Genomic DNA, 24,494 nt, shown 5'->3' with positions numbered 1-24,494 from the left:
AGGCCTCATTCAGACTGAGAACCACTGCTGCTGCAGGGGGAGGAGCACTTTCACACATAGTGCTACTTTGCTGATCAAGTAACAAAGTAACCCATCAAACACCAGGATGCCACATAAAGTCGCACACTGTGACTTTCCCGCTTCCAACTACTGTCAGTGTATTAGACACCATTTACCACCCTTTTTTCCTCATTCCCCTGCCTCTATGATCCCCTTCAGGCTTTGCCTTTTTGCGATGATCAATAAAGCATTACCAGTCCCTAATGTTCTGCTGAATTTCACACCCAGGCCGACATTATCTGTGAGCATGCGAGAAAGCCTCGTCCAAGGGGATGCAATCTTCATGTCTCTTGTTGCTCTTGTAGCATCCTCTTATCTGCACCCTTTCACGTGTCAGCATCCAAGGCCTATACCCTCTTCTCCATGTGAGCTTGCACAGTAGTTGACAGCCACTGCAGTGTTGCTCTTTAGATAGAGATGCTGCTCTTCATTACTTCTGTTACGGAGACAGACTGATGTCAGTGTCATTTCCACACATACAGTATTTAATGTAACCAACAAACATTTGAATTTTGATGTTCATAATACGGCATAGCAGGGGGAGTGAATATTCAATATGCTGGCAAGATGTGAAACCAAATTCATGAAAGATGACAGGCTGAATTTGTGACCAGCAGTTGATAAGGACCAGCTAGAGCCAATAATGACAGGCACATTGCAAAAGCTACAGGCAGTTGTTGGACACAGATGCGTAATAATATTCACATGGCATCCAACAGCTGACTGTCTGCTTGGTGTGTCAGGACATTTCAGACTTCTAAGTCCTAAAAAATACCACAAAGGAACAAATGTACAGTAAGGTTTGATGCCACCATGAAAGTCTCTGACCCGTGCTCATGCAGTTTATACAGGATGTTTTAGTGTTTGTTTTATTATTATATTGTTTAATTAAGTTTGATATGTAAGTGGCATTTGTAGCAATCTATAATTTTCAACAGTAGTCTTACAGCTGCATTACAGAATTGAGAACTTCCATTTTAATCATCACCGCAACATTACAGCCAACAATGAACAGCAAGTCCAGGAGTAGGAGGTCTAATGATGACGGGGAGCTTGGGTGGTTGTGTGTATTCTGATAAAGGCCCGTGTTATAAGCCCGGGTGGATCACCTCTTGGGGGGCAGGGGGCGTAATGACTTCCCCAGCTGGCCCCCTGGGACGACTGCACTCGTGCTCTGCACCTCTCCTGGCCGCTTTAAGCCACTACCATGTTTGTTTAGGGAAGATTAGCAACGTAAAACCCTTACAGCATCCTGAACACGCAGCAAAGGGAGACGCGATGGAGAGGACAGCGGGAAAGAGGAATAGAGATTGATGGGTAGGGAGACACTGGAGGAGAGAGTTTTTTGTGTGTTCACCAAGAGGGTGGTTTGGGGCAGGAGTGAAGAGAGAAAAAGACCAAAGGGAAAGGGAAGTGAAATAAATGTAATTCCAGGCATTTCAAAACAAGTGGCTCCTGCTAGATTGCTTCAGCAGTACTGAAGTGGTGTCTGATGGAGTCTTTGGTTGGACACATGCCAGTCACTTGCCATTCCATGCATAGCAGATAGCATCTTGTGAAGCTATGCTCAAAGACCAAACCTGGCAACAAAGTCTCTCAGTTATTCTCCATGATAGATATTTATAGACACTGAAGTGCTTGGTGAATGCACCTGTCTGGCTGAAACTGTCCTCTGGGTAGTGTAAAACTGTAAAGTGCATTTTTATCTACTAATCTGGACAGGTCTCCTGGTGCACTGTTGTTACAGATATAAAGCAATGATGTGCATCGAGTATATTTACAGGAATATACTAACTGCCTTGTGGGAATAAATCATCCATAAGATATAAGTTGAACTCCCACAGGCTGTTACTTTGACTTGTGTTTTTTTATTGTATCCTTCCAAGAAGCCAGGGTTTGCATTTTAATTGACTGATAATTGATACACAGACTATGACTGAAGTGAGTAGGCTTTCTAAGCTGTGGTGCACCAGGTGTGTCACAGTTGTGTGTGTCAAGCCATGGCAGGAAACAGATGTGCAGTGATATCAACGGCTGCACAGGTCTGGGAGACTATCAGCACGGGCCAGCCTGCCGTCTCACTGCAGTGCTCCACTTCCTGTGGGCTTAAATCATGCCAGCCCATGATAAAAAGAGCAGAGCACTGAGTTGAAAGCACTGGTATTTTGAGAATAACCTGTGGCTCCCTGATTATAAACCTTAGTGATTAAAGAAAGATGGTAAGAGGATGGATGGCAAGGTAAATAATTTGGAGTCTGTTGGTAACTAATTGTTGAGAATTCCAGGAAAAACCAGGGGAAAAACAATAACATTTCCCCATTAAACAGTTGAGTAGCAAATACAACCTTGGCAAGTTTTGTGGCTCATTATAACGGACAGGAAGTTTAAGGAGTTACTGTTGTCCTCCTGGAAAGGTCTCAAGCTTTGACCACTTGTAAGTTGTCAGTTTCAATATATTTTTGTTCACAGTTCTTACAAAAACTGTGTTTGTTCTCTTCACAGCCCCTGTCCAGAGCAAGGAATGGGTGATGAATTTAACCTCATGGATCATTCAGACCTGTATATCTTAGACTTCAGTAAGTATCCTTGTCAATATCCACGTCTCTTTTGTTAGCTTAAAGGCACATTTCACACCAAAAATACATGCATGTAGTGCTACTTTGTCACTGACCTAAAGGGATAGTTCACCCCAAACCAAGAATGCATTTGTTCCTCTTACCTGTAGGGCTATTTATCAATCTAGATTGTTTTGGTGTGAGTTGCCAAATGTTGGACATATCTACTACAGAGATGTCTGCCTTCTCTCCAGTATAGTGGTACTAAATGGTACTTGGCTCGTGATGCTCAAAGCTGCAAAAAATGCATGTGAAAAACTCAACATCAGTGTCTCTTTCCAGAAATCATGAGCACCTCTGAGCTAGCTAATGTTACAGCTCAGCTCAGAAGGAGACCATTAATATGAGCCTCTCGTCCAAGAGTCAATGAACGCCTCCTTCTGCGGGGTAATACAGTTGGCAGGTGTAGTTTGGCAGAAAGAAAATAGTTGCTACATTAAAGTCTTCGCAACAAGGTCTGTGGTTTATCTTGAGTAACAGGGTTGTGATCTCTGGGTAGAACCATTGCTGTTGAGTTTTTAAAATGCATTTTTTGGTGCTTTGAGTGCCATCTAGTTCCATTATATTAGAGAGAAGGCAGACATCTCTATGGTCGATATCTCCAACACTCAGCAACTCACACCAAAACAATCCAGATTGATAAGCAGCACTACAGGTAGGAAGAAATATGTATTTTTGATTTGGGGTGAACTTCCCCTTTAAAAAGGTATCTAAGTATTTTAGACCACCTTAAATAAGACTGAAGAAGCTATCTTGTGGTCATCTTGATAAATGTTTAAGAACCAATACCTTCTCTACTCCACTGCTTTATTTCCCACCTTGCCTTTTATGTCTGGCCTTGGCCCTGCTTTATGATATCACATGGGACACTTCCGTCTCATTCACTACCAAATATAGCCATTTCCTGCTTGCACTGGGGTAGCCTGCAATGCTGTCAGGTCACAGTTTGTGTAGGTGGGTTTACACAGGGACCGTATGGGACTGGCAGTACCCAGTGGCATCCCCTGTGGCATATGCCTCCACGTGCCAGTCGCGTGTGCCTTCACACTGTTTACCACTGAACATATGGTGGAGCAGCTATGACGGTGATAATACTTGGGATGAAGTTTGTGATAAGATGATTTGTGTACTTAGATGATTTAATACTGGAATCATAATGATCTGCTTGTCCTCATGAACACTGTTTGTTTCAGCTGTTTTTCTGGGCTATGGTACGAACAGAACATGGTGATTTTTCCACCACGGAGATGAAATCTAATCCCTTTCATCTACAGATTCTTAGATCTAAACTGCCTGGATCCATTTTGAATTCCCACAGCTGAAATGGATATTCTGGATATGATTAGTGTCTCTGATCAGCCTATGACTCATTACACTCTCTTCTTTTCAGGCCCTAATTTGAAGACGTTATGCAAAATAGCTGTTATTCAGTACAGTCTGGAGCAGTCAGGACTCCCACATGATATCAGGTCAGACAAGCATCCTCTTCTCAAACATTAGCGCTATTTGCTCATAGAATTGACATATTGTTGTTCATGCTGTTTGTAGTATGCTCGTCATTGTTGCCACCACTGTCTCTCTCAATAATGAGGCTGTTCGTCAAAGAGGCAAATTATGACTCATTATCCTCATTTAACCAGCGGTAGGTCTTACTCAGGCTTTTGTCTGACTTTACTTTAAGACCCTACATGGAAAATTTGTGTGTAATTATATCATCAACTCATTGCATTAAGGTTTGTGTGCGGAAAAAAAACAGACGATCATGATGAAACTAAAAATGTTAAAGGCAAATCTTCTTGGCTATCACAGTCCAGCTGACAAAACCCAATTCACTGAGTACAGTCTCAATGTGGTTCTCAATTAATTTTGTGCCATTGAAAAATGATTTTTATCCTTACCAAAGCGTCTTTGGACTTTACAGTGCCTGTATTTTTTTATGAACTGATCAAAAAAAAATGCCAAACACAGAAGTTCTGAACCAGTAGAACACAAAGTGAATTAACAGCTTTGCAACATTTCACATCTCCAGATCCCCAAATCACTGTTGCTTAATCAAACAAAAAAATGCTAGAAAAAATAATCTCTCAGTTAACCTGCTACGTTAGACAGCTGGTTGTTGAATTATCTATTCATTATGTTTTGTTGTGTAGTTAATGACAGCCATGGTTCTGTTTCATCACCGCCAGACAGGATGTAACAATAGTCGTCAACACTGCTGCAATTCTACTGTCTTTTACTCAGCACTTCCTGTCGCTGGCTGCTTGAGCTGCGGGTGTGTAGAAGAGCTCAGCTTTTCCTGTGACTGGATACAGACATGCACATGCACACACACTAAGATCATGTTAAACATGGAGGTCTTAGAAATGACAAAAATATGAATACCAGTTTTATCTGCTTTATTTTTTTTTTTACATTAAATAGAATAAATACAAATACAGCCACACAACAACTTCCTTTCTGTAAAGCCAGTGAAGTAATAGAATAAATAAATGAATGCAAAGAATGATATTCTCAGTTGCAAGCAGGTAGGAATTTAACATGTAGCACCTTTTGAGATTTTTAAAAACACTGCAGCATAAGTATAAAGAAAAAGTTGCTTAAAGAAACAAGTGTGATAATTATACATGATTTTGACAACTTTTAAAATTATTTTGACACGACATGCAAGAGAGACTCAAAAAATTTGAGAGCCCCACTTTGATTTGTTGTGACATTGTAATCACAGGGTTGGCAAGTTGTAATAACCGTTTCAAAGCTAAAAACATAAAATAGAACCCATGAAAGCAAAATACATGTCCAAAAATATTATGTTTTCAGTAATTACTGCGTGCCAGCCTCCGTTATCCTTCCCAGTGATACAGACCATAATATTTTGCTTCATAGGGAATAATATTCACACAGCCATTCCATTTCAGGCCTATAACCTCTTCTCAAATAACCTTAATGAATAGACTCATTAGACAAGTGCATCTGGAATGGAGGGGTTGCACTAATGTGATTTTCTTTTTTACAAATGAACCCCATGGAACGTGATACTAATTACTCCTCTCAGCCGCTCATTTCTCTCACACTGTCACTGCCACCTTGCACACTCCCCACTTTGCAGTTGTGTTTCTAACCCTTGGAGGGTTTCCAGCAGGGTCACAAGACTCTGGTTAACTCCCTTTGCCCCTCACTGGCATCCCCAGCTCCAATGCCACTCTCACCTTTTAAACACACGCGCGCGCAATGAAAAAACGAACAAAGCAATTGAGAGGGAGTGAGTGTGAAACCAGAGCCAGTGATAACAATCTGGAGCTCAACCTCTGACCTGTCAGCAGGTCAGCGCTAGACCCTGTTGTCAGCCCCTGCTCCTGGTTCTCGTGTTACAGTGGGGCCTTCCCTCATCCTCGTCCACATCATAGCCCTTCACTCGGACAGGGGGGTGAGAGCAAATGTCACACAGTTGCTTGATTAACTGTCATCGCAGTAGATTTCAAGCATTGTGGATATTTCACACCATATAAGTGTGTTTTCTAGTTGAATTGAATAAAAGATTATGAGGCAAAGACATCAGCTGTGCCTAAAATCTTATAGCCAGCAGTACGTTTCAAACAAAATCAGTATGCTCACAGTGCAAGATTCTACAGCAATTCCGATGTAATTGTATTTTGTTTGGAGCATACTAGGGTGTTGAGGCCTTTTTTTAAGACTGCCAGCCCAAATCTGTCATTAGACAGACATTTTGACATGTCATAGTATGGAAAAGCACAGGTGAATTTAGGTCCTGGTATGGTGCATGCTGGCTCACTGGTAAAGCTTACTGGCACACTTAATGGAACTGAGCTGTCATGTTAATGTTATCAGTTTCACCTGTGCTTTTCCTACTATGACAAGTCAAAATATCTGCTGTGAAAAAGGTCCATTGTCTCCAGATTGATTTTAGAGTCTGGACAGCAAAAAAACACATGAAATGATTTTTGCAAGTGTGATCCAAACCACATTAGGAGGTGGATGAAATGCCATTCCAGTCAGATTTCTACAGATGCATCTCTGTCTGGCCGCTCAAATTGGATTTCAGAATATCTTTGAACATAACACACAATGATGATGTCAAAACCAGAGTGATAGAAGCGCTGACGCCAAAATAAATTGTTTGGAGGACAAAATGACAGACCTCCATTTCTCATGCGTCCGTGTTGGAAAGCCGTGTCACTAGCATTGCAATATAGTTACTGACTTCATTACCACAGGAGCCCATGTAGATAGGTTGGTGAGGTGGACAGACAAATCCGATCTGATCACTTGCAGACAACAGTGCGGACAGTCTGTCTTCAAGATCTGATTTTAAAAATCTGATTTGCCTGCAGTCTGAAGGCAATCCTGAAAATCCTGAAGAACCTGCGATCTCTATTTTTGCTTTCTATGTATGCAAGATCACTTGGTAACCATGGTAACACATACGTACCTAAGCACAAGTGCAAGAATTTTCCCTGATCCATCAGAAAGTGAAAGACACTTAAACCGGAGGTGTGATGTGTTTGTCTCCTACCCTGTCTATTGTAGCAGCTCCTGAATAAAGAATGAGTGAAATGATGAAACGTAGAGACCACACAGTAACTATCCTCCCAAAATATTATGCTACAAAATGCCCATTTCTATTTGTTGGTCACTATTTATGGTATGGTATTTATGGTCCAGTTACAGTGTGGACTAATAATTGTGAACACAAAGCAGACCATAACTTTTTTCTTTGGTCTGAACCAGTTCTGTGAAGTTATCCTGAGATTCTTGCCTCTGAATGTCCCTGTTGTTCACTCCAGGTGGGAACTGGCAGCCATGACCACCAACAGCAACATCAGCAGGCCCATCTTCTCCTCCCACGGCTGAGGCTGCTGAATGTGAAACAGAAGCGGGACTTCTTGCTCTGTTTCAGGACACCAAGCTTTTATCTTTCTAATCAGCTGAGCTCCGGCGGACTGTTTTTGTAGAGTTTGGATCTGTACGGGATTTATTTTCCACATTCTCCAAGTGAAAACTCATTACTGACCAAAATATCCTGCGTATGATTTCCTCGGGCACCACGAGCACTCGCTCGTGTCTGAGGATATTTTAACCCTTGGGACACTGGTTACTCGTGACAGAAATTGTTGACACCTGTTCACCTTTTTTGTCTTTTTTTCTAGCCTCTCTAGAAATCCAATCAGCCTATGATAATCATAGACTTCTAATCTTAAGCACAGGAAGAGACAAGAACTTCAGCCAAAGGTCTTGAGAGCTAACCTCTTTGTTGAGAACGTCGTCCTGATATCACACTCAACAGATCTCCCCCAAGAGACACATGAACCGTGTGTTCCACATAAAGACTAAGATGGTCATGAGTTTGTATATCTTGCAGCTCTAACTTGGTCATAAAACCATGTAAAACTACGACGCCCATTTGCGGGAAATGAAGTGAATTACACCGTATATGGAGTGGACGAGGCTAACTTATTACTTTGGTGTTGATTGCAAGGTGAGAGAGTATTGGGTACAACATTTTGGGGTGTTATGCTTGTGAAAGGTTCTGTTTGACTGGCTTTCAATGCTCAAACTTTTTTCCCTATTTCATCATAACTTGGCGAGCACCTTTCTCCTCGTAAGTGTCTCAAAGTTGATTTTGCAGGGCGACTGAAGCAAGCCTTGTAAAACTAATCAAGTCCATCTACCTCCCTCAATAGCATGTATCATTCAGTCTTTAATAAGACTTCCATACATTAGACATTTTCTTTCTCCCGAAAAAAAAAAGCCTTTTCACAGGGAAGTTTGTAATTGTGGTTGTCTGTTGTATTCTTCCAAGAAAGGCTGTCCTATCACTGGAAGAGTGCGACTCACCTGCCACCCCACCCCTCACCCTGCAGTTTGTTTTTCAGTGCCAAATGTAGAAAGGAATCATGATGCAAATATATACTGTGTATGTGTGTAAGCACGTGGTCCCGTCTACACGTAATCCTAGTCCACCTGCTTCAGTTTGCCTGTTATTGTTGAGGGAGATGATCACTAATATGCATAATGTAGTGGTTCCACTTATAGACAATCCTACAGCGACCAGAGACTCTCCTCGTGACCTGTGCTTATTCACAGCGCGGTGAAAAACCAGGACAGGGTGCACGTGTGTTTGTGTACAACTACGAGCAAAGCTGAACCTGAGCAGATGTTATAAATGCATAAGGGCTGTTATTAGATTACACACTCGCCACACAGCTGGAAAATGACTCTGGATTAGTCAAATTGGGGATGTTTATTCAGGTTGTGTGTTTGTATTCTGATTACAAATTTTAGAACAAAAGTTTGAAAACACAAGAGCGGTGGTGGTGGTCTTTTTTAAAGCTTTTATCTCCATCCACGAGTTAAAGGAAAAGGCTGGTGATATTCTGCATTTTTGATTAAGTCAACATAGTGAACATAAAAAGACCAAAACCTACAATGTGTTAGTCCGTCTCTCAACACTACCCTACCAACTTTTGGTCAATTAATTTGCAAAAACAGCTGGGCGCTGTAGTTTTGAACAGCTGTGCTGCGTTCACATGGAATCAGGCAGACGGTAGACGGCACATGGATAACACCTTTTAGGATGGCACAGGAAAAACAAACAGTCCAACAAGATGGCAGGGCGGCAAAGAAGTAAAAAAAATTTAACTTTGAACAGCAGTGCCATCTACCATTATCAATACCAGCCTCACTTCATTTAACTGTCCTGCTCTCATTCACTAAAATGATATTCGGTTTTCCATTTACCGTCTCCCTGATTGCATGTGAACGCATTACTTAAACATGAGTAAAATGTGTTAATAGTTTTCGGACAATGAAAGTTTATGGAGTAAGATTTATTTTGGGACTTTGGATACACCGACAATACTTGTTAGAACAATTAATTGTTGTTTTTGGTCTTTTTTGAGGGATTAGTTGACAAAAGGAAAAAAAAAAATCTGAATATCACCAGACTTATCTTGTGAATATGACATGCCATCTAAATGAATAACTTGGTGAGGATGAATATACAGGCAAAATGATTTTATTTATACTGCCTATTTATTTTGATGTGAATAGGAACTGTGTTACCACATACTTGTGAGCTGCATCAGTGTTTTTCAGTCCTGGTCTTTGGGACCATGTGCGCTGCCGTTTTGTGTTCACCCAGATAGTTGAATTGAATCTGTATCAGTCAGTCTCTGATTAGCTGGTCAGGATTAAACCCTGCAGGGCTCTGGGTCGCAAATATCAGGACTGGATGACACTGACCTAACATGGTAAATGTTTACAAATCTGTGTAATTTCATGTAAAGCAGTGTAAACAATCTTAAATGCAGGTTGAAGTCACCAGAAAACTGCACTAAAGCCAATCATGGCATGGCAGGCCTTACAGAGAGGAGACGTGTCGATGCTGCTTTTTGCCTAAGTAGAGTTCAAGAGTTTGAGACGTTCGCCTGCCCAAACCAAGTCTGAATTTTCTTTATAGACCGGTGGTGCCAATGTGACTCAGTCTTATGCCCTGTACACTGCACATGCACATGGACATATCACACACTTGATATTCCTCTGTACCCCTGGACTATACAACAGCTGATGCAGTGAAACCACAGGGAGCTAATCGTGTGTTCACGGAAAAAAAAAAGGAAAAAAAAAAAACTACTGGTGAACAAATCAAACTGTTTATGTGACACCAAATGGCCGCAGGCAAAACTGATGATGTTTATTTCTTTTTTTTTCTAACGTGTGGTGTGGAAGTCATTTTTATTTTAGGATTTTGGTCCTTATGCGTGTGAAGATTATGGGTGATGGTATTTTCAGTCGAGAACTTTTCAGGCTTATGACATGAAGTAAATATCAAGTTAATGACAATGTAGACACTATGGTCGAAAATAAAATACCTGCACAACACATTTCCTCAGTGATGGTCGCTCACTTACCTCCAACAAGGCGATGCTAATGACGAGTGATTTTTGCCCACATATATTGGCGATACATTTTTAATGGCAGTGATGTAACACTGCAGTTTCTGAGGCTCCCCTGCTGTTTCTCATTTAACTTTATGAGAGGGTTTCAGCAAATAGTTGATCCAACTCGGCAGCAGGGAGACTCTTGCTTATCAAAAAGCTGCTTCTGTTGAGAAAAGTGCATCATCAGATCACAGCGCACACTCATTATAACGCATTCAGAGTGAGCAGTAATTATTTCCCAAGCAGAAGTACGCGAGTGGACTGATTTCATGCCAAGAAATGTGTTCTGTCTTTAGGGCTTACAGTATATGGTTGAATAATTCATAAACAACAAAGAATGCTTGGAAAAAAAAAACAGAACAAAGTATGGAGTGTATTTGGGTTTATTTTACAACTGTGCAGGCTCCCTATGCTTATCGTTTTTATTTTATTTTATATTTGACACATTTTTCAGAGGGGACTGTCAAGGTTGGTCAGGACTTCCTGTGCAATATGCTTTATTACTGTATCAATAATAAATCTGAGACAATTTGAGTTGTTAACATTTGTATGTAATTTAAATGTGCTATACATTCAGTTTCTTTACTTAAGCTGTACGGATTTGGTCAAGACTGCCATCATTTGCACTCTGAGATGCCAAAGTCATGGATGGATTACTGAATGGGCCTCTCAGGCACAGGCCCAGGGGCCCGCATTGCGTTTGTTAGCAAAATGTTATTCTTGAAGAGACAAGTACCGACCAGGAAGAGACTCAAAATGACTTCATAGATGCAAAACAACTTCAAAGAGACCTAAAATGACCACAAAAAGATAAAGAAGAATACATATATGCAAAGCAACTACAAAGACACACAGAACAACTTCAGAGATGCAGAGCGACTACGAAATGACCACAAAGACTCAAAATGACCAGAGATGCAAAGCATCTACAAAGAATCTCAGAATGACTACAAAGACTCAAGATGATTACAATGAGACACAAAACGACTTCACAGATGCAAAGCAACTACAAAGAGACATAAAATGACCACAAAGAAATAAAAAAAAGGAATACATAGATGGAAAGCAACTACAAAGAGACTCAAGATGACTACAAGGAGACTCAAAACGACCACAAAGACACATAGAATGGCCGCAAAGAAGTAAAAAAAGGAATCCATAGATGCAAAGCAAGTACAAAGAGACTCAAACCGACTTCAGAGAAACTACAGGGACACAAAACAACTTCAGAGATGCAAAGCAATTACAAAGAGACTCAAAATGACCACAAAGAGACAAATGACTACAAAGAGACTCAAAATGATTTCTGAGATGCAAAGAATCTACAAAGAGTTTCAGAATGACTACAAAGACTCAAGATGATCACAATCAGACACAAAACTGCTTCACAGATGCAAAGCAGCAGCAAAGAGACTCAAAATGACCTTGAAGAAATGCAAATGACCACAAATAGACACAGAATGACCACAAAGACTCAAAAAATAATCATAAACAGAGACAAAATGGCCTCACAGATGCAAAGCAACTACACAGAAACTTGAAATGACCACAAAGAGACACAAAACGGCTACAGAGAGATTTAAAATGACCACAAAGACACACAAAAGATTTAAGAGATGCAAAGCCTGTGTGTCTTGCTCCTATGAAGGAGAGATCTCAGGGCCTTCTGCATGTCTCAGCCAAGGGGCCCAAAGTGTCACAGTCAAGGTTGGAAAGCAAAAAGATTCTTATTTAAACAATGAACAGACACTCTACAACATGGAGGGTTGAAGTTATTTCCCATTTTGATTTTTCTCCAGTCTTTTATTTTGGAGCAAGGCTACAAAAGCAGGCTAAAATTCAATTAAGACTCATGGAAGTCAAAATAAATTGGCACACTAAAATCATGACAAACTACATGTTTCCACCCAGAGGAACACTTGAATGACTTTGATGGTTAAAAAAAAACAAGCCAGATGCGCTCTGATTTCCTTTATCACTGGAGTGCAGTCTCTTGAAGCTACTGTATGCGACACTTAATAGTTACCAGGTCTTTGAACCCTAGTTTCTGCTTCCTGCCCAAACCCAAAGAGCTGAATCTGTCCCAGCCGGCCTGTCTGATAGCCCTCATCATCTTCTTCAGTGGGTACTCTGAAGTCATGATGCCACCCAACCCCCCCGCTGACTTTCAGACTGCCTAATGGGAAGCGTGCGGCTGCTTTGGGGGGGTCCCATCATTAGAAAGTGTCTCACCCTGAACCCCAGCTCCAGTCTTTGCCTCTGCTACCAGTAGCGGCCTGGCAGTTTGTTCCCGTCTGTCACCAGCCCCGTGCTATAAAGCCAGTGTTATCTGCAGTGTTAAGTGCAGGCCACAGACGTAGGGTCAGCTTAATGTGAGGCAGCAGAGACACCCTGTCCCGCCTGGCCCCGCCGCACACAGGAAGCAGGGCTGTGCTGGGTCCCTCTGTCTGGCCCCAGAGCCTTGCTTCGGCCAGCAGCACAGGCGCTAATGCAAGGAGACACTCGACCAAATGACTCTCTAATTTCCCCTCAGGACTCAAACGATCCCACTGGCCCTTGAGAATCAGACTGAGGATTTGTTCGGAGTGATTTGTTTTGTCTTGTCCCCCCTATCCCTGTGCAATTCCCTCTCAAGTTCTAGTTCTCTGCTCCTAGCGTTGTTGTGGCCACTAAATTGGGTATTTGAAAAAAGACGCGTTAAAGGAGCACGAGCCCTCAGAGGATAGAACCTGTGGCTACAAAACTTGTGCAAAAGTGTTGGAAAAGAAAGCAACAATCCCTCTTTTCCCTGCACTGAAACACAGGCAAACTTTAATCTGTAGTTTTCCATGAAAAAGCGACTCCTGTAGGATGAGTGGCAGCCATGTTTTGTGATGCCCATATAATCTGTTCATCTGCTAAAGGAACTAATTTTGTGAGTGACCGAGCTTCTCAGCTTCTCAGTGCGTCACGTTTACAGACCTGTAGCTTAATTCCCTTCCAACAGGGGTTTAATGGAGTGACTAACACACACGCAGCTAAAGCCCTTTGAATACAAACTGCCATCGCTGACTGCCTGAGAAATCTGTTGAGAAATTAAACAATGATGCATCAAGCTGGTTTCACTGCTGAGATCTCAATGATAATGACATTGAGGTTTATAGTCTGATGCTGTGCTCAGGCTGTTGTGTTTAACTTCATGGTGCCTCATGAAACATAACACACTTATAATGCACTTAAAATATGCATCCATTTTTACAATGTCTACCTTCCCAATGTGTGGTATTATTTTTACTGACCAGGGACAGTTCACCTCAAAATCAAAAATACACATTTTTCCTCTTACCTGTAGTGCTGTTTATCCATTTAGACTGTTTTGGTGTGAGTTGTAGAGTGTTTGAGGTATTGGCTGTAGAGATGTCTGCCTTCTCTTGAATGTAGTATATTGCAACTAGATGGCACTCAGCTTGTGGTGCTCAAAGTGCCAAAAAACATACATTTGAAAAACTCAACAGCAATGTCTCTTTCCAGAAATCATGACCTGGTTACTCAAGATAATCCACAGACTTTGTTGTGAGCAGTTTCATGTAGGAACTATTTTCTTTCTACAGAACTGCATCCACCATCTGTATCACAGAGGGATGAGTGCATCTACTGCTAGCTCACCTAGCACCACGAAGCTAGCAACCCGGTCTCACCCAGAGTTGACGACATCCGGCACTTGGGTTGTGACTTGCGATGTTTGACACAGACAAAAAAAAAAAAGCCACCCTTAGATGTAGGTATGATACGCGGCCGGTAGCCATTATAGTTTAACATCACAGAGTGGTGGGTGGGTCAAGCAAACCCTGACTTTCACCCGGTAGAGAGGTGTTTGTGTCCCGTGAATTTATAAAGCCAAAGCCACATCAGCGTATATAAACATTAAATTTCCTGTGAAAACGGAAGTGTATCTTGAAAAAAGACAATGCATGAAACAGGCAGAACTTGACACGGTGTCCCACAGTGTCAAGTTTCAGGCGGTGGTGTAGTGCTAGTTGTTGAGATGGATGTACCAACAGGTAGATAGGTAGGTTACTGGGGAGGAAATGGGTATACTCTACTATATATTTCAGTGGCTTTTTGGTTGATAGGTGGGTATAACCTGTATACCCTGACTATACCCTCCACTACACCACTTGTTACAGGTGTCTATGCGTTGTTAGCTGTTGGACCAGAGTTCCTATTCGGACTTCTCACATGTTTCATATAAATAACAGTTCAAGTTATCTAATGGGTTAATACTGGTATAGTGGGACAATCGGTAAAATGGGACAGTTAAGCTTATTAATTTTCATCTTTTCATGTATATAGCATATTTCCATTAGGCCTACTAAAAAATCAACACTTAGCTTATCATTAGCAAGTACGTGATTAAAGAATATAGGTTCTGTGGCTATGACATCACTTCCAGGGTCGTGACACACCATATTCAGCAACCTTGCAGTGAATTGTGGTGACAAGTAAAATGACATGGCTTTTTGAGGAAAATAATGTTAAGTGTTATTAAAAAATAAAAAATAGAAAAATGATGGATAGCTTGTAATTGTTAGTTATTTTGTTATGGGATGTCATTGTGAATCAGAATTTTTTTTAAAAAATCCCATTTATAATAATCTTCTTTTTATAAAAATGTGATTTTGACAATGTCCCAGTTTGCCAATGGCGTATTGTTAAACTGGAACAGTGTGTTACTGGCAAAGTGGGGCAGCCATTCAAGTCATTCTAATGGGGGACTTGACTTCTCTTTTTATGTGCCCCTCATACATTTAGCAAGCTAGATATTTCAACAAGGATTTACTTAACACTTAACCAGACATGACATGATGATGAAGAATGTGTTTGAGGTGTCCAAGTTTGCCAATAAAGGTGTCCCACTTTGACAGGTACCTCGGGTAAAATGTGGTTTGGGGTCACTGTGTGTATGAGGAAGAGTCATCCATACTGTCTTTAAAATGTCTTTCGTATAGTAGAGCTCTGAAGCTATTTAGAATTATATCATATGAAGGGCTAAAACATGTGTACCATAATTGGAAATGATGCAGAATGTAAATTATCATAAAGTGTCCCACTCAACTAGTATTTGCTCTTTTTCACACACATTTGGAAAAAAAAAAGAATTGAGGAAAGTCCAAAACATCTTCTTTTCTCTCCCATTAATCATCTCATGGCCCCTCAGATGTATCTGATGACCCTTTGGAGGGCCCGACCCTTGGGTTGAGAGCCAACTGTGTATTAAGTAGTCAAAATTAGCTCTACCTTGAGCAGCCAGTTTTACTTTTGATGCCTCAGTCAGGTCAGTTAATAAATCTTCCATACTTTTTCTTAAGTATATATATATATATATATATATATATATATATATATACATATATATATGTCCTTCTCATCTCAGGTTGTGTTTGTTAATGTTTTAATCAAAGCTGTTGCCATGACAATTAACTAATTGATAATTACTAGTCACACAAGACTTCAGGCTTCCCCTCATCTGTTTATCTGAAGAGCTCCAACTGTCCTCAATAAACAGCACAGCAAATGTTTCCTGAGCGTCAGTGCCAGGTATGACTGGTCACTTCATTTTCTTATTTAATAAACACAATATTTGCGCAGGATACGGTTCAACACATGTAAGCAATAGAACTGAAATGATTCGCTAATTACGCATGTGACACATCACATTTTTAACACTTGTATATTAATAACACATCTTGGTCACTTCAAGTGGCAGAATCGGATCCTGCGTCCGATCCGACGGCTTATTTTTAGGGCGCACATCACTAAATATAACCCGCCTCTCTCCGTGCTCTGTCATCGCGTCACAACATGTAACATGATCCCGGTTTGTTTTGTTTTTTTCTTCCCCGCCGGCTGAGATGGATGACTGGTGTCGGGTTCTGGGGCTATAAAAGGAGGGACGAGCTCGAGGGGCTCCACACTCATCATCCAGAGTCAAACCTGCAGAGGTAGAAGAGATAGAGTCCTCAGAGGATTAACCTCCTGTCAGTGGGCCTGCTCTGGGTCACAAGTATTTCATCAGTTTTTATTTTTGATCTCATTTTTTTTTTTTTACACCTCTGGGTAAACCTGTATGTTTCACCTCAGCTGGCTACACCATCAAAATGACTTTTTGGTGCAACTCCTGCAGATGTCATGTAAAGTCTCCGTGCACCTCTCATCATGTGCCCGAGGATCACCACGGCGCCTCCTGCAGAAGGTTCAGGTCAGTCTCCTCCTTCCTCTCTGCTCCACGTCCTCTAGTGGCTGAATCAACACATGGCTGTTAAAGAAAATTAAGACCCAACTCTGCTGCCTGCAGTGCGTGCACCATAGGGAGCACTTAATCCAGTTTTCTCCTGTCTGCAGCCTGGCACTATATGAGATACATACTAATCCAGCCACAATTACGCTCTTACTGCATTTGAAAAAAATAATGAAGCTGGTGCTCTATCAGGATGCTTGGGTGAAGAATCAGCCTGCAAGAACATCACCAGTCCTGTTTCTTTAAAATGTCAGCTACTGGAAATTTATTATGTGTCTGTGAAGTTAATTATGGTATAATATTATTTTAGTTTAGTATTTGTGATAACCAGTAAAAAACAACAACACCCCAGCCACAGGCTATCAGTTACATAATTATAATGGCTCCTCATTGTTAAGGTGCTGGGATACAACCTGATTGAATTCTCCTTTTGTGGCACTTTCTGTGTCCGTGTGACGTGGGGCGCCCTGCTCCGAGGACACCCACTTTATAAGGCAATGAAAGGAGCATCAGAAGCCCAGCCTCTTCTTTGTGTGTGACGCCCACGCCTGAAGCCCTGGCAGCTATAAAAACCCCAGGCTCTCTGTGGACGGGCCCAGACAGATACTGATCAGACAGACTGAAGTCTATTGAGAGCCTTCGTGTCTGCTGCAGACACGACAGCCTCTCATATCAGCAGTTTCCATAGGAACCCTTGAGGAAGAGACACCAGGCTGAATTAAAAAAGAGGCTAGATCAGTTCAGGCCATTTACTCCTTTTGTCTTCATTTGATTTCTTTTTTCCACTCTTGTCTCTTGGAGAGGGATTACCTCACACAATTTTTTTTTTTTTTTGGAAATGCAAGTGCAGCAGTAGACAAAACTTTGGCTCCCCAGATTTGGTTTCCTCAGTTAACTTCCAAGCTCTGACCTCAGTGACCATGGTCTCTCACAGATCCACCAAAGGAGCATCCAAAGCCCGACGGGACCACATCAATCATGAGATCAGGAATATGCGCGCCCTGTTGCCCATCACACAGGAGGACCAGGAGCGTCTTTCCTACCTGCACTCCATGGCTGCCATCTGCGCCTACATCAGGAAGTCTGTTCTCTTCCAGGGTAAGTCTTCACACTAGTCAATCTTTAATACCTTTGAACTACTGATCTACATTCAACCTGCGTCGTCGTGAAACTAAATGGGACTAAGTTTGCAGCACTGCAGGGACTATATCAAAGATAAAGGCTGTGACAACCTGCAGAGTGACACAGAGTGTAACAAAGGCTGAACTCACTCTTTCCTCCCCTAGGTCTTCCAGCCGGAGAGAGATCACACTGCTCTCTGCCATACGAGGCCTTTCTTCAAGCCCTGCACGGCTTCATCCTGGTCACTACCGCCCAGGGGAGGCTGGTGTATGTGTCCGAAAATGTAGCTGAATATCTCGGCCTTTCAATGGTGAGTCTTATTTACTATAACAATGCCATCTTTTACTATTTATGTTGCTTATTACTGTGTCGTCACTAATGGTTTAACCTCATTATTCCAGATAGATGTGCTTCAAGGAGACACTTTCTTCGACATGGTGGAACAGTCAGACGTTGATATTGTTAAATCAAACCTGGTTATTGAAAACAACTCATCATCAGGTAACTTTAAAGACTGATATCACTTTAAAATGTAGCATTTTTAACCACACTTAGTGTATTTTGCCCTTTTGCTATCCTGTTGGTATATGAAAGACTAAACTGACATGTGATCTTTCTCCAGAGAGGAGCTTTATATGCTGTATGCAAACCTCCAAGGCCTTCAAGCTGCAACACGGCAGCTGCTGTTCCATGATGGTCAGAGGGAGCTTCCAGTCTTTCCCTCAGCCTCTCCCATCCTCCTCTTCAGCCTGTCCCACCAACCAGCCTCTGTTTTTGGCCCTCTGCACCCCCACGGTCAACCGTCTGTGGAGCTCGGACTCCCACTTCTGTCACAGCTTCAGCAGTGTCCACAGACTCGACATGACCTTCACTCAGCTGTCGGACAGGTACATTGATAAGTCTTTATTTAAACAGATATAATCAACGTGTTCTGATAGTGGTGACTGATGAACATGTTTATGTCTGTCTTTTTCAGTGTTTTATATTTTTTGGGGTACTCGGCAGAAGAAATGACCGCACGATCGTGGTACAGTCTCGTCCACCCTGAAGATCTTTCTCTGAGTGCAGATTCTCATAGAAGTTTAAGTAAGTTTAAAATCCACTGTGGTAAAAAATGTTCTATGTTGAGAAACAAGTGAGATGAGAAACAAGGTTCCAAACACAAAACTAAAAACATATTTTAAGTATTTTTCAGAGCATTAAACACCACCAACGTACCTCCATTGACACATACAACAAATGAAATTGCATCATAGGTGTAGATTTTGGGGGGGGGGGGACACGTGGGACATGCCCCCCTCAGTATTTAGAACATATGCATTTGTCCCACCCAGTAAAAACATGAAAGTAGGAGGAGACTTTTATTTAAAAGAACTTAAAGACATTTTCAGCACACGTTGATGCAGGAAAAGGAGAACGAGAAATATTGCTTTTATTTCAGTCTAATTTCTTCAGCATTGTGCAGATTTTGCAGGCTTACAGTAAATTAAGGGATGGAGCTCTGGTTTCATTGTATGCATATCATTAAGTGTGTGAGTGTGCATGATTATAACCCTGAATGCTTCCTCTGTCCCGTCCAGTGCAAGCAGATGAGGGCTTCCAGGTAGAGATGGTTCTCAGACTCCAGTGCAAGGATCTGTCATGGTGTTGGATCTACATTCGAGCTAACAAGGACTCTGAGTGCCGTGGTGTGAGCTGCACTAACTTCATCATCAGGTATGACACACTTTACTTTTCCAGCACACCTGAGCTGACAGTGAAAGAAACGTTTTTCGAGTCACAAACGTCAACTTACGATATTGTTTTGCTCTTGTAGTGAAACAGAAGCCAGATATCTGCGGGAGAAAATCAGCAGCGATGCCTTCAGGCCATCATCTCTGGCAAATTCCAGCCATTTTGCAGGTCAACAGGCGCCCCACGCTCAGAGCCAAAACAACACTAAATGCTGTAAAAGGCAGAGGACGTCTAACAGCCAAAGTGAGGAGCCAGGTGCCAAAGCTAGGAGGGAGTCGGAGCAAGACATTTACTATGCGGCGTGCGCCTCCTCCCACGGCGATAGCTCCCCTGTTCCCTTGGGTGACAGCCCTGCTCTCTTCACCCCTCCCTACAGCCCGGCCTCCTCCAGCTCCCCTCTGCAACAGGAGGAGCTCAGCCATGACCTCCTGATGGATGTGCATGGATACACAGATCAGCTGCTGTCCTCCCCTGAGTGCTCTCCCTCCTATTACTCCTACCCAGAGGCAGCTCTCACCTGTCACCAATCACCCTCTGACTCCCTCCCTGCAGCCGCCGAACAAACCTTTGACCAGGCAGCCCTCGGCGCACTCAGCGCTCGCTCTCCACCTTCCTCCTCATCTCCAACCTATGATTTCCAAGCTTGTTCGGCCGATGCTCGATTAGTTCCAGACCGCCTGTCTGTGTCCGACATGTGTGAGAGCCCAGTAGACTGTGCTCTGCATCAAGACGACTTCAGCCTCATAGAGCAGCCACACGGGGGCAGCCTTGTCCAAGTGCATCATGTTCCCCAACATGTGTTGCCCCTACATTCCAGTCTTCTTACCCCCAACCAATCTCCCACATCCACAGAGTCTAACCATTACAGCGAGAGGGAACAGGCAGAGATCAGTATTCTGGCCCAGCAGATCTCCTCCCTGGCCAGCAGCTTTTCTATGCATCACACCCTGAACCCACTTCAAAGCGTGGCCCAACCTGCTCCCACTAACACCCTGCCCTCACCCTGCGACTGGCCACATCACCCTCGTCACCCCTCAGCCCTTCCTCTAAAGCACGAGATGGTCCTCGATGACTGCGTGTTCGACAGCATCCTGAAAGACCTTGACATGGTCACAAGGAAAAGCAGCATGTCCGACCATGGTGTTGTGCCACACAGCTACCAGCAGGGCTTGTTGTGCTGCAGGAGTGAGAACCATCAGTTGGGGCAGGAGCCCCTTGGTCTCCCCCTGACCATCACAGAGGACCCGCTGCCTGTAGAGCATTTCACTGCAATGGATCCCTTCAGTTTGCAGTTGGGACGCCATGACCAAAACACTGGGTTGCATCAACTCAACCACTACATGCAGAGTGGCCTTCAGCAAGGTAGTTTCTCCCAAACACTGATTTGATTATTTTCCTTTGATATATTTACTGTTGGTTACAGATACTAAAGCGACATCTCCCTAATATTATTTTCTGTCTCCCTTCAGATGGACTTGCTGAAGAAAACCTGTACTGAAATAAGTCTGTGACTTACTGCACTACCACTTGTATGACATATTGTCAGGGCAAACTTCCCACTGGATTCAAAGAATGTGAGCAAAGGCATTTAAAGGACATCTTTGCAGAGACACTGTCCTCAAATGACTTTACCTGAATGTAGAAAGGCATCTAAAGTAGATCATGTGCTCTTCAGGACTACAGCTTTGTCATCATTTCTCAGCACTGCTGTCAACTGTGTTTTTTTTGTTTTGCTGATGTCTTGTATTTTATGAAAAGGGTACTTTTTAACAAATGCATCTGACAACACTTACTCACTGAAATGGAGGTATATTTTTCTTCTAATGCTGAGTGACTGCAGTTTACTATTGAGCACTTTATCAATGTCATTGCCACAAGAATTTTATAAATGAGAGGGCGTGCTGATTTAAAGGAGTATTGCGTAGATTTCAGATAAGCTTTAAGACATGAATCATTCCTTATGACAAAGAGCCATTTGTAAATGTTTGGTTTTAGGTGCCTTAAAAACACAAAGGGAAGACACTTATCAGTTTCCTTAAAAGAATGTATATATATTTACACTACTTACGTCTCATTTTCCTCAATGTGCCAATGATGCTTTCAGTTTGTTCTGAATAAAGAAATCAGTCAGCGAGATGAAGATTGTTACATGAACACCTACCTCGATGGTACATCTGAATACATTCCAAGTCTGAGTTTGATGAATTAATAATATTTATTTTGAACATCACTCCTTACTCTCACTTCATAGTTAAAAATATTTTTTTTACTTAACTACAATGTGAATCTTAAACTTAATCATTCCATATTTGTTTGTTTTTTTGTTTATTCATGGTACTGATACTGCACGTGTCTGAATGTTGAATGATATTGTGTTGTTCCTCTAATTTGCTTCACATGTTTGAAATGTAAATAAAGCAAATGAAAAATAGAACAGGTCTTGTTGATATAATGATGATGAGGGTATTCAGTGTTTCATGTTCCACAAAGACTTGTTGCATGTAATACACAAGACTCTCTCTCTGATTCTAACAATAAATGCAGCCACATCTTATACTTCTAGTGCAAAGAGGGTAGGTAGGGTGAATTCACCTAATGTGGGACATTTTTTGCAATTCAGACTTCTGGTCTATATTGCGATATGAAGCAAACACTTTCAATATACATCCAGTACCATTCTGAAATCCCCAGGTTGTGATCTAATAAAATCAAAAGAAAAAATACTGATATTACATTCCTAAAAGAAATGCTATACATATCAAAATTCTGATTGCCAAGTTGTCTCGGGCAGTCAGCATTTCCTAATGTGGGACAGTCATTTCCCTAATGTGGGACACTGAAAGGTCTGTTTAAAAGTCTCCTTAATTCACATAATAAATGCTAATTTTCAAACGTGTCTGTTTACTAAAATAACCTTTAATGTTATTGCTGTTAATGGCAAATCAAACAACACCAAATAAAATAGATAGGGTTGTAATAGTGCTCCATGTTTTATTCCATAGTAGTCTACACGCCTACACACCTTTAACCCTGAGTTGTAGCATGGATTTTGGGACATTCCAGGCCCTGCAACCTCAGTTGTGGGACTCCACCAGCCCCAGCAATCTCTCTGAGCTCTGCTATGGCTCCCCTCATTCTGTCTTCCTTCCAGTGGTTGAGCTTTCTTTCCCATCTTTCTTTCTTTCCTTCCCTTGTTTCATCTCCCTGCCTTACTCACCTTTGCCATTGTGACCTGAAATACATTCCATTTAATTAATGATATCACAGCTTGTGTGAGCCCACAGTTACATTAACTTTCTTTTGCAAGGGGAAGACCTATCCCTGCTTAAGCTTAAGTGTCCCACATTAGGCGAATTCACCCTATATCTTCTTGAATAAAATTAGACAGTAAGGTCAATTTGGAGAAAAAGCATTTCTAGCAAACTTAAACCTTGATTCACTTTTTGCCACTAGGGGGCAGTGCAACAAGTTGTAAACACAACACTAGCATGCAGTATTATTGCCTTACAGGGTTGCAATGCCAAACATGTTAGCGAACAGTTGCCTGTTCACACATCCAGTAGGTGAGGAGCAACAGTAGAGTTACTTCAAAGTCGTATTTCCATCCACCTGATGATTTTAAGCCCAATGTTCACTCTCTGTTTAGCTGTTTTGGACTCCACCAGCTCCTGAGGCAATCTGTCTCTTTAGCTGCTAAATGCTCCACTGTGTTCACCAGCTAGTTGCTAACTGTGTGTGCCTGCGGTTCGGTACTAAGACGGTGAGCTTCTTCATCAAAAATGACCTGAAAGACACCACAAATCTAGAAAAACTGATTAGTGCAGCTTTAAAATTCACCTTTTTGAAGGAACAGGTATTTACAACAAATGGATCTACTGTATATTTTTATGAGCCCTTCACTGCATCTGATGAGATTGTGGATGGCTAAACAGCCCCAGCACAACATCTACTGAGCTCCTCAGTGCTTCATTGATTTTTACATCTTGTGGCTAGTGAAACTATGAGAGCACATAAACTGTATACAGAGAAATCAATTCTGTGTTTGGACAGATGTGCAGAGTCAATGCACAAATGAATAGTTAGACAAAGAAGTGAATTGACTGAGGTGACTGATGGATGACTGTGGTTAAACAGAGATGCAGCTCCAGCGGAGCACTGGAGCCACGTGCCGTATGTGGAACAAAAAGCTCACAGGGGGCACTACAGTCATGCTGCTGGTGCAGTGTGTGCAATGCAGAGCTCTCATGTTTTTCTCATGCCGGTTAAAACAGCCACTAGATGGAGTGATAGCTCCAACAGCCTTCCAGTAACACAGATATGTCAGTGCCATTAGTGTAATATTACTTAAACAAGCTTGAAATGGACTAGTGTGTGCATGTGTGTGTGTGTGCCGATGGGAGCATGAAAGGACACCATTCAGTCCGTTCATGAGCAAACAGTCCAGATGCCTAGTCTTATCCATGGAGACCTAATTAGGAGTGATGTCTGTTGAAGGGTACAATGGCAAATAAAGTCCCTAACAAGTGCCCACATCTGCTCCGCTCCAGTCTTCCTGCATCACTCAGCATTACCTGGAATGATAATGATTTCCCCGAGGCACGCTGACACCAAGTCCATGTCATCGACACGTTTGTCCACACCAAGGAGACAGCGAAAATTCACCTTTTCACTTCACCGGCAAACACAGTGAATACTCCCCACTACCCCATGTCTCTACAGATTACAGAA

At 42.1% G+C, this 24,494-nt stretch overlaps 2 protein-coding genes across 4 annotated transcripts in view; both read left to right on the top strand.

Annotated features, from left to right (window-relative positions):
• klhdc3 (kelch domain containing 3) overlaps positions 1-11,175 on the top strand; it is a 32,894-nt gene extending 21,719 nt beyond the window's left edge. Inside the window, exons 9-11 of the mRNA XM_050070774.1 lie at positions 2,563-2,636; positions 4,066-4,144; positions 7,478-11,175. Of these exons, the coding sequence (XP_049926731.1) occupies positions 2,563-2,636; positions 4,066-4,144; positions 7,478-7,544 (220 nt within the window). The 3' untranslated portion in view covers positions 7,545-11,175. The remainder of the gene's footprint in view (positions 1-2,562; positions 2,637-4,065; positions 4,145-7,477) is intronic.
• A 125-nt stretch (positions 11,176-11,300) lies between these two features.
• Positions 11,301-22,152, top strand: npas4l (neuronal PAS domain protein 4 like). Of its 3 annotated transcripts, XM_050070772.1 has the most exons (10): positions 11,301-16,614; positions 16,754-16,871; positions 17,845-18,008; positions 18,197-18,342; positions 18,434-18,533; positions 18,655-18,919; positions 19,009-19,118; positions 19,613-19,748; positions 19,849-21,128; positions 21,236-22,152. In XM_050070772.1, the coding sequence occupies exons 2-10, from the start codon at positions 16,771-16,773 to the stop codon at positions 21,262-21,264; spliced, it is 2,331 nt and encodes a 776-aa protein (XP_049926729.1). In that variant the 5' UTR covers positions 11,301-16,614; positions 16,754-16,770; the 3' UTR covers positions 21,265-22,152. The 3 variants fall into 3 exon arrangements, with proteins under 3 accessions (XP_049926729.1, XP_049926728.1, XP_049926730.1); XM_050070771.1 differs by having other exon boundaries at positions 11,301-16,871; XM_050070773.1 differs by lacking the exons at positions 11,301-16,614; positions 16,754-16,871; positions 17,845-18,008 and having other exon boundaries at positions 18,218-18,342; positions 18,438-18,533.
• The last annotated feature ends 2,342 nt before the right edge of the window (positions 22,153-24,494 follow it).

The sequence above is a fragment of the Epinephelus moara genome, chromosome 19 (genome assembly GCF_006386435.1).
Source record: "Epinephelus moara isolate mb chromosome 19, YSFRI_EMoa_1.0, whole genome shotgun sequence".
Taxonomy (NCBI): Eukaryota; Metazoa; Chordata; class Actinopteri; order Perciformes; family Serranidae; genus Epinephelus; species Epinephelus moara.
This window is presented reverse-complemented; position numbering and strand designations above follow the sequence as displayed.

Excerpts from the sequence above, each read along its gene's own strand:
- npas4l (XM_050070772.1), top strand. The coding sequence starts at position 16,771 with ATGACTTTTTGGTGCAACTCCTGCAGATGTCATGTAAAGTCTCCGTGC. Across the intron at positions 18,920-19,008 it reads TTCACTCAGCTGTCGGACAG|TGTTTTATATTTTTTGGGGT; the intron begins GTACATTGATAA and ends TGTCTTTTTCAG. Across the intron at positions 19,119-19,612 it reads AGATTCTCATAGAAGTTTAA|TGCAAGCAGATGAGGGCTTC; the intron begins GTAAGTTTAAAA and ends TGTCCCGTCCAG.